The 14,505-nt window shown below is 37.1% G+C and overlaps 1 protein-coding gene across 4 annotated transcripts in view; it reads left to right on the top strand.

The window, feature by feature from the left end:
* LOC309705082 (uncharacterized protein) overlaps positions 1-14,505 on the top strand; it is a 143,005-nt gene that overhangs the window by 34,844 nt on the left and 93,656 nt on the right. The window contains exons 1-2 of one of the 4 annotated variants that reach the window (XM_082530651.1): positions 1,189-1,264; positions 1,352-1,636. The exons of the other annotated variants lie outside the window; for them this stretch is intronic. Coding sequence (XP_082386777.1) covers positions 1,219-1,264; positions 1,352-1,636 — 331 coding nt within the window. The 5' untranslated portion in view covers positions 1,189-1,218. Of the gene's footprint in view, positions 1-1,188; positions 1,265-1,351; positions 1,637-14,505 lie in introns of those variants that run through there. 4 annotated transcript variants of the gene reach the window in all.

Genomic DNA, 14,505 nt, shown 5'->3' with positions numbered 1-14,505 from the left:
TGGTAGAATGGATTCAGGTTCAAATTCTGCTAGCTATAGCAGCTCCTTTCAAAGTCGTTTCCTCATGACTGAAGACGTTCCCAGCAGCACTCAGTACCTCGAGATCAAGAGCCTGACAGCAGAAGATTCTGCTGTTTACTTCTGTGCCCGACAAAGCACAGTGAGTGAAACCAGAGGAGCAGGTGCACAAAAACCTCACTGATTTCAAGCATCATGGCAAGTTGAGCATTTAAGACTGATTTTACTTAAAGTCACAATGTGATGTAATATGAGAAGACATGAGGGTTTTGGTTTTTTTTTGTTTTGTTTTTTTATCACACAGACAAATGATGAAGTGCAGAAAACGTGAACACATAGTTGATCACTGTAAATAAACTGAAACAAGTCACGCAAAGGACTAGTGGTTTGAAGAGTCCCCCACCCACCAAGTTTGTATTTTCCAGCATTGTGCCACGCCTTTTTCATAGATTAAAGTTATTAATAAAAATAAAAAAAACATTTACCTGCACATCCTCTACAATAGCTATTACAACACGCCCTGTATGCTATCAGCCTTCCAGATGCCCAGTTTTGATCAGTTTTCATCTGTTTCTCCTTACTGATGATTTATTGTAAGCACCTCTCCACGGAGTCAGACATCTTTTATTTCTTTAGTAATTCATTTCCTTTTGAGGATGCAACATTCTATTCATATTTGTAGCTTAAAACTAAATTTTAATACCACAACCTTTAAATGTGTCATATAAACCAACCCTACAACTCCCAGAACAATCTTTACCTTACTTGTCTTATACTAAATAATAATAATAATAAATAACAATAATAATAATCAGACTAATATATTAATATGAAAAAATATAAAATAAATAATATAATAATATTATATATATTATTTTAATCATAATATACTAATGATGATAAATACATACACAAACAGATTTTTGTAAAAAGAAAGAAAAAAAGAAAGAAAGACAAGTGACTTTAACAAATATAGTGATATATCTATATAGTATCTTTCTAACATTTACTGAATGAAATACATTTATAGCTTCAATCTAACAGTATAAGGCAATTAAATAGCCCAGGTTCAATGCATAATGACTAAATGGCAAAGTTCACTGCAGCAGGTGAGGAGGAGTCAATGCAAACTCAGATGTTTTTCATTTCTACTTATAGCAGAGGGGATGACAGAGAGCAGTGGACTCACAGTTTAACAGTATGGACTTCAGAGCACAACTGCTGCTTTTAACTCTCTGTTGGACAGGTTTGTTTATTTATTTATTTTACTAAGATGTTTTGACTTCATTAATTTACCAGTTTATAGCATGACAACTTTCCTTTCTTTTGTTAGGTATTTATGGTCAGACTCTAACTGAGTCTGAACCAGCAGTTATAAGTGCTGGAGATTCCCACAGGCTGACCTGTACAGCCTCTGGATTGACATTCAGCAACTCCTGGATGAGCTGGGTTAGACAGGCTCCTGGAAAAGGACTGGAGTGGGTTGCCACTATCAAATATGACAGTGGTGAGATCTATCACTGTCAGTCAGTTAGAGGCCAGTTTACCATCTCCAGAGACAACAAAAGACAGCAGCTGTATCTGCAGATGAACAGTCTGAAGACTGAAGATTCTGCTGGTTACTATTGTGCTGGAGACTCACAGTGACTGGAGGTGCTTGAAGAGTCATACAAAATCCTTCAGAATGCATGTTTGTAAAACACAAAAATAAAAATGATTTTTACTAAGCAGACAATGACTTTATACCAATGTGTTTACCAAAATCATGGTCTATGTATCACTAACAGAAATAATCACATTTTAGTATTTTGAATGAAAATTGTTCTGCTTCTCCTCATTTCATAGTAACAAATCTGTCTTTTCAGAAAACAGTTAGCTTAGTGATGACTCCACTTTCTTATATAAATTAAGTTGTATTTCTCAATTTTAAGAAGAAACAACAAAGTAGAAATGCTAGCACTGCTCAAGTTTTATTTATCTCTTACTTTTTTTGCAGCAACTTCATCCTGTACTCTTCTTGTTCTAATGCAAATTTACATTTTACTAACCCACGCAACCTTTGAACAAGTTGTCGCCATCACAAACCTACGTCATTGTGGGTATTATTTCAAGGGAGGAGGAAGAGATGAAGACAAACTGAGCTTTGCATATTTGATTACTAACTAACTGTCAGCTAAACTTTGTTAAACTTTGAGTTACTTGTGATCAGTTTCTGACTTCCTTGGATCTCAAAAGACAGTATCTTGAGAAGCTCACACTCAAAGACTCACATGGGATTAAATTATTCCAAAATTTGAAAAAAATCAAATAAAAAAATGTTTATTCTATGAGAGCACCAATGCAACAGGTGGGGTCGGAAAGTGTGAAGGGAAACCATTGAACTGGTCTCATCACTCACACACATCATCACACAAATCATCATTGTGCCAAGCACAATGATGATTTTTCAACAACAAGTTTTATCCTTTTTCTTTGCATTAAGCTGTGGATTTAAATTTTCAGAAGAAATCAAACATGAAAAACAACAATGAGCTCTTAGCTTAGTCCTGCACTCATATTCTACTAGTACAAATTCAAATATCGACAACTCCAACCAATTACAAAAGTTGCCACTATCAGAGATGTCCTTGTCTTGTGTGTTTTTCTTTGTTTTTTTTTTTTCAAATCTATTACATCGAAGTGCTTCTTACACTCGGATCAGGCAATTCCAAAACTGAAAAGGAAAAAAAATGAAAGCAGGTTTTATTTCAACACTTTTCCTTTTTTTTTTAATGGTATGGTATTTTTTTATGGTATTAAACAATTGAATACAATATATTGCACAATTATATACAATAATATAATACAGTTCAAGTTGTAACATTATGCATTTATAACTGAAGCTGATCACAATGTAAAAAAAAATGTAAAGGATATGCAAATAATAGTATCTTAAAGGAGTGTGATAAATGTGTCAGTAAGAGATAGCCAAGCTCACATCATTTCAGTTTATACTGCAGTCATGTTAGCTCTGATACTGCTGCTGGCTGCTGGATCATGTGAGGGGTTTTAGTGGATTGAAATAAAAAACAAACAAAAAAACATTCAAAATGAAGAATAATCAGATAAATAATGGTTTCACTGTTGATTTCTGTTTCCACAGGTGTGTACAGTATAGATCTCATCCAGCCAGACTCAAGGATGGTGCAGCTTGGACAGTCTTTGACTGTCACCTGTCAGGTCTCTGGTTATTCTTTAACTGATGACAGCTATGCAACAGGTTGGATCAGACAGCGTGAAGGAAAAGCAATGGATTGGATTTTTTATCAGTGGGGTACTAGTGGTCTTCGGCAAAATGATGCTTTAAAGGACAAGTTCAGCTACAGCAGAGACACTTCTGCCAGAACAGCAACAATAACAGGACAGAATATGCAGACCGATGACACAGCTGTGTATTACTGTGTGCGATACCGCACAGTGGTGCAAAACATTGACAGACCTGTGCGAAAACTCAGACACCTGCAAAACAAAAATGATGGAAATATAAAAATGAACAATTTCATGCTCACTTCTCGCATGAAAAAAAAAACATTAAGAAAATAAATGCATTTCCATAACACTAAAGCTATGTCTTTATGTGTGAGAAACACCTACCCATGTCAGAGTTTAAAATAGATCACAATAAATAGTTAAACATAAAACACAGCAATTAAAATTTATTAAAGAAAAAAAAAATCCAAGGTTTCGATCAGTTAACAGGTGATTTGACCGTGTGTCTTCATGAACTCTCCCTGCTTTCCTGTCTGCTGTCCATCTAAAAAAAGGCATAAATAATATTATTTTAAAAATTACAAATACACATCTAATTGGTAACATTAAAACCTTGAGATATCTTTTTTAATACAAATTTATATATGGAAAGTCAGGAAAAGATTTTAAAAATGACATCAACATGAACATCCTTAGGAAACAACCTGTTACAGTTTTTCTGAATTGCTAAAACACATTTCCTAAAATCTCATCTCTTTGTCTCCAAACACTAAACACAAACTCTAAAATCCAAGCTACTCTTCTAGCATCTTTCTATAGTGATGGTCTGATGACTGGCCTTGTTTTCTGGTTTTCTTTCTTTTAGGTAATTAGTGGGTGGAGCTCACACCCACACCTGAGCAGGCCAGGATCAGGTGCACAATAAAGCAGATTTGCCAGAGCATCTGGTGGTTCCTGTCCTTCATGTATGCTTGGCTATGAAAGCATTTAGTTTTTGTGTTTTGCACATGCTCACGCTTGCATCTTCTGTGCATTCAGTCATTGCAAGCATGCTATTTTTAGTTTCTTTATGTTATTACACTAAAGTATGTAACAGCCTCTCTTAGTGTTTGTACCAGAAGAATTAAGTCTTCATTATTAGCAAATTAGGCAGTGAATAGAGTGACAAAGGAGTACAAATCTCACAAGAAGTACTACTACTATTTTAACTATGATAAACAGCATTTTATTTTTTCTGTCTTGCGCTTACAGTCATGCTAATTTCATTGTCATGGTAATGACTAAAATCTCTCCTATTTTCGTATTTATTTATAAGAAAATTTCCTATGAAGGAAAAAAAAACGTAAATTTTAATTTGATTTCAAAAAGTATTTTTGCTGAAATGTAGAAATGTTTGAAATGATATAAGGTTCAAAATGTAAAACATGCTTAAACTTGTATTTAATTAATTTCTGGCTCAAATCAAACATTATAATGTGGTTTAAATTTGTGTGGACTCTAAACATGTTGAGAAAATGATTCATTCTAACTGAGTTCTTCCAGTGAGGAGGAGTTAATGCAAAACAGCAATGTCTTTCATGTGTACTTATCTAACAGCAGAAAGGATGACAGAGAGCAGTGGACTCACACTTTAACAATATGGACTTCAGGGCAGGACTGCTGCTTTTAACTGTGTTCTTGGCAGGTGAAGATTTTTCACTTACAGATATAAATATTTTGTTGTTTGGTCTTACTATGTTATAGTAAATGACCACTTTTCTTTGTTCTTTTTTTAATCCGACAGGTGTTGATAGTCAGACTATAACACAGTCTGAATCAGTGGTTAAAAGGCCAGCAGATTCCCACAGACTGACCTGTACAGGCTCCAACATTGATTTCAGTAGCAGGTGGATGGCCTGGATCAGACAGGCTCCTGGAAAAGGACTGGAGTGGATTGCAATCATTAGTAATGGTGGGGGCAGCATCTACTACTCTCAGTCAGTACAAGGCCGGTTTACCATCTCCAGAGACAACAGCAAAGAGCAGCTGTATCTGCAGATGAACAGCCTGAAGACTGAAGACACTGCTGTTTATTATTGTGCTCGAGAGCCACAGTGACTGGAGCTGGTTGAATGGCTGTACAAAATCCACCATAATGTATGTTTGTTAAAAATACAACTTAAGACTATTCTCTCATACCCCAGAGACAATGCTTGTGTGATTTTGTTGTTAAAATCATTGCCAGAAACAGAAACCTCAACTTTTAGTATTCTGAACAAAAAGTAGTGCTTATCAGAACATTGGAGGACAGTCAGTGTCACATCGTTCTGATTCCCACACATTCTGCAAATTGTCACTATCACAAATACACAAATTATCTTTATCTTGGTAATCTTTTTGCTGGGAGGAAGAGAGGAAGCAAAATGTTTATTCATAGGTTCTTTTTGGTCATTGATCAGTGATCATTATTACCAATAGAAGTATGCACTAAAACATAAAAAAGCTGGCTCTACTAACATCACACACAAGGCAAGCTTTACAAAAAACAACTCCTCATTAAGATCATTGTTTTGTAGCAGAAAAAAGCCACATGTACAAATTTAAGGGCTAAGCCTTTGGAGTGTGTGTTGAACAGTTATGTTCAACACTAGAGAGCATGCAATGACAAGCCTTTTACCGATTGAGAATAACCACATTTTTTTTGGATAATGAGTTCAATTTCTTAAAATCATTTAAAAATGACCTGTATGACAAAGTGCATTAGGCTACAAAATTTTTTAAAAAGCAACACATCATGCCACGATCTAAAGAAAGTTAGGAACAGCTAAGAACCAAAGTCAGTGACATCTGTCAGTCTGGGACTGTGTGTTCTAGATATAACAGATTCGCTCAATTGAACAAAGAATTATAACAATACATTACATTTAAAACAAATTGTCTATATACCTACTGCTAATACCTTAAATGGATCAAAACATAATATATTCAAGAATATGCAAATAATAGTTACTTAAAAGGGAGTGATGTCGCAGAGTGATGTCTGCCTCTCAGTGAAAAGACAGATCAGCTTAAAGATTTCCTCTTTAGCATCAATCATGTTAGCTCTGATACTGCTGCTGGCTGCTGGATCATGTGAGGAGCTTTTAGTAAATTCCCTCATATAAATATATTAGAAATACTTAATTATCAGATGAATGATGGATGTAATGTTAATTTCTGTTTTCACAGGTGTGTACAGTATTGATCTCATTCAGCCAGACTCAAGGTCTGTGCAGCCTGGACAGTCTTTTTCTATCACCTGCCAGGTTTCTGGTTATTCTATGACTGATAACAGCTATGCAACAGGTTGGATCAGACAGCGTGAAGGAAAAGCAATGGACTGGATTTCTCATCAGTGGGGTGGAGGCACCCTTCGGCAAAATGGTGATTTAAAGAACAAGTTCAGCTACAGCAGAGACACTTCTGCCAGAACAGCAACAATAACAGGCCAAAATCTGCAGACCGAGGACACAGCTGTTTATTACTGTGTGCGTGTTAGTGACACAGTGATCCAGAACACCAAGAGACCTGCACAAATACTCAGAAACCTGCAAGACATGCATGGTGTAAACTTGAATATCAACAATGACATGAAAAAATGACATGAATTAACGGTCACTGCTCACTTCTTCCCTAACACACAACTCCCAAGTATATTCAAGTATATTCATTTGATTAAATTTAACACACAGCTGTGTGTGATTTATTCTTACTCCCAGTTATTAACAAATTCACACATGTTGAAAGACTTTCAGAAATGAATAGTGTTATTGATTGTGTAGTTGCAACATGTCTCAGTATTTTGTAAACCACAGGTTGCGTCCTTCTCAAGCTGCACCTCAGACTCATAAATAAGCACACTCAAACATCCATTCTACCCCTATACCTATCATACATTTCAGGCTTCACAGCTGAGGTCTCAGCCAAGTACAACAACACTGAACAGAGCATGCAACTTTGGCCCTTATTTCAGGTGACCAAAGTGTGTAGTGTGTGGTCATCACTTTGTGTCATTATGGATTCTTTCATTGATGTATGGATGGAATACCTAGCAGGGATACTGTTAACATGGCTTACACTCTGGTGGTTGCTGTCATTGTTCCAAGGTGTCTTTGTTAGGTTTTGTATTGTTGATTGTTATTTATGCTTAGAAATATCTACTTATATATGCCTAGAGTTTTATAATTAGTTTTAGATTGGTAGAGGTTTGATCCTTAATAGTCTGCAAACTTTGTGTGCACACCCACATCCTGGGAGCATGGGAGAGGTCGTACCTTGTCTTATTGTTTTATGGTAGGATAAACGTATCTATATCTGTCTTAGTCTAAGTGCCTTTTGGTTTGATGAACTGCTGGACTTCGAGACCAGCAGGGTTAGGGAAGTCCCACACACCCCACACACACACACACACACACAGGCAAGGTACTCTTTGTGTGTATGTACATGTCGTATGTTAATGAACCTATGCATATTCATATAACCTCAATAAAAGAGCAGTGTTAAGGGGGAGCGGACGAGAGCAACTGGGGTCAAGCGAAGGAACGGCGTTTGTCCGGTTCTCTCCCGTGCACGAGAAACATGAAGAACTTTGCCTACTTCGTGTCTTGCTTGCTGTGTAATTATATTGTCTTCAACGTTCCAGCGAATAGGTTCAAGCTACAAACCTATCAGTGTTGATTGTCAGATCATAGCAGAGTCATCCATATAACATCTGGTTTTAATGTAGTATCTGTTACCCACAGTCAGTCCAGGGCAGATTCATGGATTCTTCATTCCAGTAGTAAAGTCTCCACAGCCAGCCATTTTTTTATTGTGCCAGAACAATACTGTCTTCCATCTTATTGAAAACCTCATAGGATGTATTTTTGTTTGTCCCTATGATAAAGAACATTTTTCTTTTTATATCTAATTTCAATATCTTTATTGAAAAAACAAACAAAACAAACAAAAAGACTTGAATTTCAAAGTAAATGTTTCATGAAATATGGAAATGTTTCAAATTATATCAATTAGAAAATGTTACAAAGATTTAAAAAAAAAGTAAAATATTAATTTGAGTGCACTAAAAGCACTTTGAGTTATATTAGAGACATGCTAAATGTGGTTTAAGTATGTCTAAATTTAACACATGTTGACCAAATGATGCCCAAATTAATTAAAATTGAGTCATTCCAGTGAGGAGGTGTTAATGTCTACTTATCTGACAGCAGAGACGATGACAGAGAGCAGTGGACTCACAGTTTAACAGTATGGACTACAGGGCAGGACTGCTGCTTTTAACTGTGTTCTTGGCAGGTGAAGATTTTTCACTTATAATGACTCTTATTATGTTATAAAAGAAGATCACTTTCTTTTATTATTTTTAACCTGACAGATGATGATAGTCAGACTACAAAACAGTCTGAACCAGTGGTTAAAAGACCTGGAGGATCCCATTAGATTTGAAACTAGATTAATAAAATTGAACTGAATTGAACTGAAACCGTCTCTTATAATTGTTTACATGTTAGGGATACAGTAGTCCAAGCCACCAAGAGACGTGCAAAAAGACATGGATAATGTAAATTTGAATATGAACATGAATTAACAAATGTGTTTCTACTTCATCTTCCACAGAGAAGTCACAATGTATCATAAATCTATCTGTCTCACCCAAATACACAGATGATTCTTTAGTGTACTATTCAATACCAAAATGATTCAAACTATCAGTACAGCTTAACAACTAGCACGCTTATATTAAACCACATTCACTATATAGGTTTGCTTTTATAACTAGGATGTAGATTTTGGCTGATGCAGTATGAAACAAACAGACAAAACAGAACATAGAATAAATGAATTGTTTTATTTACAGAAGTAAGAAAAAAGAAGAATGATATGTTATGAATTGTGAGTTTGTATGAGCCTGTTGTATGAACAAAAGAACTCGACATATTAACTCTAATAATTACTTAAAACCTGCAACCTCCACTGTTCATAAAGGATATGCCCGCCACTGGAATAACTGTCTGGGTACAAACAGCAAAAATAAGACAGTGGAAGGGGACTGGGGAGGGGTTGTACTGAAAAACAATGTTGAACACTAGAGGGCACATAATGACAAGTTCCTCACCTCTGTCAGTATCCAAAGAAACGACAAAAAGGTTTTCAACAGGTAGTTCAACAGTGACCGTGCAATCATTTTTGTTGCAGTTTATTCTGGTGCTTGAAAACCTGAGCATCATTTGACTGTCGGCCTCCTTATCTGTGACATTTCATTACTGTGATAGTATAGCTTACACTATATTAGAGAGCTGACAAAACATTCTAGTATACTTACTTCCAAATAACTAACACACATAAAAAAATATTAAACACACTAAGAAAAATCACAAATTGACAATGCAAATATATTTTGCTGTATGTATTTATATGTAGTGTTGCAACAAAATGTTAACTTGTTTCGTGTCTCTTTCTTTAACTGCATGTCAGATACACAAACAGGCAAATCCAAACTGACCTAAATACCCACCCACTCTGCCTACACAGCATAAAAATCTCTCATTCGTATCAGCATTTACAGTTGAAGTCTCAACCAGGTTATGACCATGGCCATTGTACAGAGTCTGCTCCTTTTGACTCTCATCTCAGGTGAGTGAAATCTGTTAGGAAGAGACAAGATAGGAAGAGAATATTTGGATCTCAGCTCCTTCCCATCATATAAACTCTCTATTTCTTTCAGCTGCTTGCTGTCAGTCTCTCACCTCGTCAGAGCCAGTGGTCAGCAGACCAGGACAATCAGTCACTCTGTCCTGTAGAGTTCAAGGAATCGCTCTGTCTTGGTTGCACTGGATTCGTCAAAAACCTGGGAAAGGACTAGAATGGATCGGACGCATTGATGATGGGACTGGCACAATATTTGCCCAAAGTCTTCAAGGCCAGTTTTCCATCACCAAAGACACTTCCCAAAATCGTGTGAATTTAGTGGTGAACAGCCTCAAACAGGAAGATTCTGCTGTTTATTACTGTGCACGATAGCCACAGTGAAATAAGAGACTGAAAGGCCATGCAAAAACTGTGTGTGTGAGGACCACTGAACCATTTCAGCCTAGTGAGTTAAATACTGATGGAGTTATCCATGATACAAATGAGTAAAAATACAATTGTCTAATGGTGTGGTCATTAAATCGTATAGAACTAGCTGGACTTGTAAGACATCACCTTTGTGACTGCTGACGTTGTATATGAAACGTAACAGTCCTAAATTTAAGCCCCTAGATAGAAACATTAAACCGTAAAAAACAAATCCCAAATTTGTTCACTTGCAGCTGCCAAACTGTTTTGAAAGAAGTAAGTTACCTTGTGCCTTCAGCTCATTTCACTCACAGCCAGTTGCAGGAAATTTGATCAGTGAAGACAGTGAAACTGCATAAATTTAGCACAAAAGGAAAATATTAATTCCAACTCTCATTTGATATAAAATCTTGAAAAATAATAAGAAAAAAATAAATACATATAAAGCTTGTTTTATAAATGAACTCACGAAGTTCAGAGAATTGGTGTGGGTAGCTAAAGCCATAAGCTCCAATAAGCTAAAGGCAGAGTGGGTTGTCTACATTTCTGGTCCGAGTGGAAGCGATACATATTATTCCACTTTTTTCACCATTTCCAGAGACAACACTCAGGATCAGGAGCATCTGCATATTAACAGCTTGGAAAAAGAAGATTCTTTCATTTATTATTGTTCTTTGTTCTATTGGACATGTCTCAAATTTTTAAATCAACCAGACCCTACAAATATTAAGCTTTTACTTTAATACGACATTTACAATCAACAAAACCACACTCTAAGTAAGTAGGTCTAACCTCTTATCAACAGGTTTCATTTAAATGCATTTTAATGTGTTACTTGGTTTTGACACTTTAAGGAGGAGTTCATGCAAATATTGATCTGCCAATCTTTAATTAGTTCACAACAAAGTGAAGACGAGTAAATGAGACAGACAACAACTTTTCAATATGTTTTTATCTACATCTATAATGCTTCAATGCTATCAGTGATTCCTGGTAACTACCACAGCTCTGCATTCATGCAGTCAGACGCTCACTGAGTCTGAACCAGTGATAAAACACCCTGCAGATTCTCACAAACTGACTTGTACATATGCAGGAATATCAGATAGTGATGCTGCTATCAGCTGGATCAGACAGGCTGGAGGAAAAGGGTTGGAGTGGGTATCCTTCATTTCTGCTCCGGGTGGGAGCACTAAAAGTTATTCCACATCTGCCCAGAATCGCTTCACCATTTCTAGAGACAATAATGTGGATCAAGTGTATCTGCACATGAGCAGCTTGGCAACTGAAGATTCTGCCGTTTATTATTGTGCTCAAACGCCACAGTGAAACAGGAAGCCACAGAGCTGCACACAAAACACTGCAGATGTCACTGTGACGCTGATGGTCAGAATTCTCTTCATATTATTTTTTAACTAGCCTTAAATGTTCTATACATTTATTGGCCTCATATTTATATCACAAAATGTTATAACGTGAAAGAAAGTAAAATGTTTACTTTGCAAGTTTGCTTTTCTTTACTACATTTACTATATTTATATATCATAATTTTATGTCAGATATTATGTGATAGGGAATATTTGTTGTTATTGTTGTGATCAAGTTTGTTTTATAATTTCATCTTCAGCATTGACCACATCAACAATGGTCATGTTAGCTCTGATACTACTGCAGGCTGCTGGATCCTGAGGAGGTTTCGCTGGATTCACATGTTCAATTGTTTGGATGTCAAATTCTGTTTGTCTTTCAAGTGCTTGTTGTCAGGTTTTCACCGAATGTCAATAGAAAATTGTACTTAGTAGTCAGTATAATCTTTTAATGATATAAGTTTGCAAATGGTAGAATACTGCATGTTGACCTTTTGATGACTTAGGCTGTTGTTCACTACAAGACTTTGTGTGCATTCCAGAGTGTTCTGGCATTCACACCCACATCCTGGGAACATGGGAGAGGTTGTATCTTCTCCTATTGTTTCATGGTAGGATAAACGTAGCTATGCCAGTTTTAGTCTAAGTGCCTTTTGTTTAGATGAACTGCTGGACTTCCAGACCAGCAGGTTTAGGGAAGTCTTTATGGGGTCACACTCTGACACACCCCCCCCCCCCCCCCCCCCCCCCCCCACACACACACACACACACACACACACACACACACGTATACACATCCACATTCCAATGTAGAGAACAAACGCACCCACTGATGTGTAAAATAAAGACCAGGGCAGTGGCAGAGCGCCAGTCTCGGAGCCCTCACTCCCGTGCGAGTGTTCTGTGCTGCCCTTGCACGCAAGTAAAACTGTGTGTTTCTCCTCTCTGATTCTCAGCTGAAGAAGTGTCTTAGAATACATCTCTTGACACACCTCATCATAGCCAATGGTCAGCAGACCAGTGGAATCAGTCACTCTTTCATGTAAAGTTCAAGGACTCACTCTGGCTTGGTTGCACTGGATTTGTTAAAACTGGGGAAAGGATTGGAATGGATTGGCCAAACTGATGAAGAGACTGGCACAGTATTTGCCCAAAGTCTTCAAGGCCAGGTTTCCATCACCAAAGACACTTCCTAAAATCTTGTGGAGAGTAGTGAAGTGTCTTAAGCAAGACTTTGTGGTTTATCACTGTGCATGGGAGTCACAGTGGCATGAGAGACTGAAAAGCCTTTAATTTTACTTCCACCTAATTAAAACAGTAAATAAACAGGGACATGGTTATTTACTGGTGGTTTTATGTCACCTCACAGCAAGAAACCATGGGTTGAAATTTACTGGTCAGCTGGGGCATCTCTGCATGGACTGTGTCTGGTGTTCAAACACATGTGTCATGGTCCCTGTGTCTCCCTGACTAGCTTGAACAGGCTAGAGGTATTTGTTGTTGTTTTTCTCCCTCAGTCTCTCTCTCTTCTGTCTCGCTCGCCTGGGTGGAGCTCACTGTTGGCTCCACTTATTATTGGCTATATTATTGGCTTATTATTCCTGCCTCTCCCGGCCACCATGTAAGACAGTGGCTCACTATTTATCAATCAATATTGATTGATAAATACTTCAAATAGAAAATGTATTTCATAAAAAAAAGTTCTGGATAAGATAAAGGATTAACTATTGGATTAGCTATCTCATTTCTGAAATCCCACAGTAATGCAAGTTATCCACACTCTTTGTGGAGTGGTTAGACAGACACATGATGGCTGCCTGGCTTTTTTTTTTGCACTGCTAAGAGATGTGTGTGCTTAAACAAAGTCCTTTCAGCCTCTGTATTTACACTCTATCACTGGTATATGTAGAATGAAGGGACTCTGTGATTAAATTGAGATCTGAACATCCAAGTGTGGGCCTGTGGTGTGACCACCAGTTGAAGGCTTTATGCTCATGTCTAGTTTTCAAATGAGCTCAATAAAGCGCTCACCTGCCTTTCTGCATTACTACTCACCAAGCCCTAACAACGCACCCATCACACTGTTAACTTACAGAAAGCTAACATTTCTGGTGGTTGCTGCCATTGTTTCAAGATGTGTTAAATCTCAAACTTTAACAGAGTCTGAAGCAGCTGTTAAAAGATCTGGAGAGTCCCACAGGCTCATCCATACAACATCTGGATTTAATATAATGTAACTTTTACTCCCAGTTAGTCCAGAACAGATTCACTATCACCAGAGATGATTCCACCAGTAAAGTTTATCTGCAGATGAACACAGCAGTTTTAACTGTGCCAAAACCACTGAGTTTTCAATGGTACATGAATTCATGAAAAAGCAACAACTGTTCTAACACTATTCATGCCTACCAATTGAGGGCCAAGTTAACCCCTCCTCACTTTGAGTCAATGCAAAACTCAGATGTCTTTCATGTCTACTTATCTGTCAGCAGAGAGGATGACAAAGAGCAGTGCACTAACAGTTTAACAGTATGGACTTCAGGGCAGGACTGCTGCTTTTAACGTTGTTTGTGGCAGGTGAAGATTTTTCTCTTATGAATAAAAAAATGTTTTTTGTTTTTTTTGTCTTACTATCTTATTGCAAATGACTTTTTTTTCTTTTTTGATCTTCTAGGTGTTGATAGTCAGACTATAACTCAGTCTGAACTGGTGGCTAAAAGACCTGGAGAATCCCACAGGCTGACCTGTACAGGCTCCAACATTGACTTCAGCAGCAACAGGATGGCCTGGATCAGAC

This window comes from Aulonocara stuartgranti (genome assembly GCF_965226115.1).
Source record: "Aulonocara stuartgranti genome assembly, chromosome: 4".
In the NCBI taxonomy this organism is placed as follows: domain Eukaryota; kingdom Metazoa; phylum Chordata; class Actinopteri; order Cichliformes; family Cichlidae; genus Aulonocara; species Aulonocara stuartgranti.
Note: the sequence above shows the minus strand (reverse complement) of the source record. Positions and strands in the feature narration are given on the sequence as shown.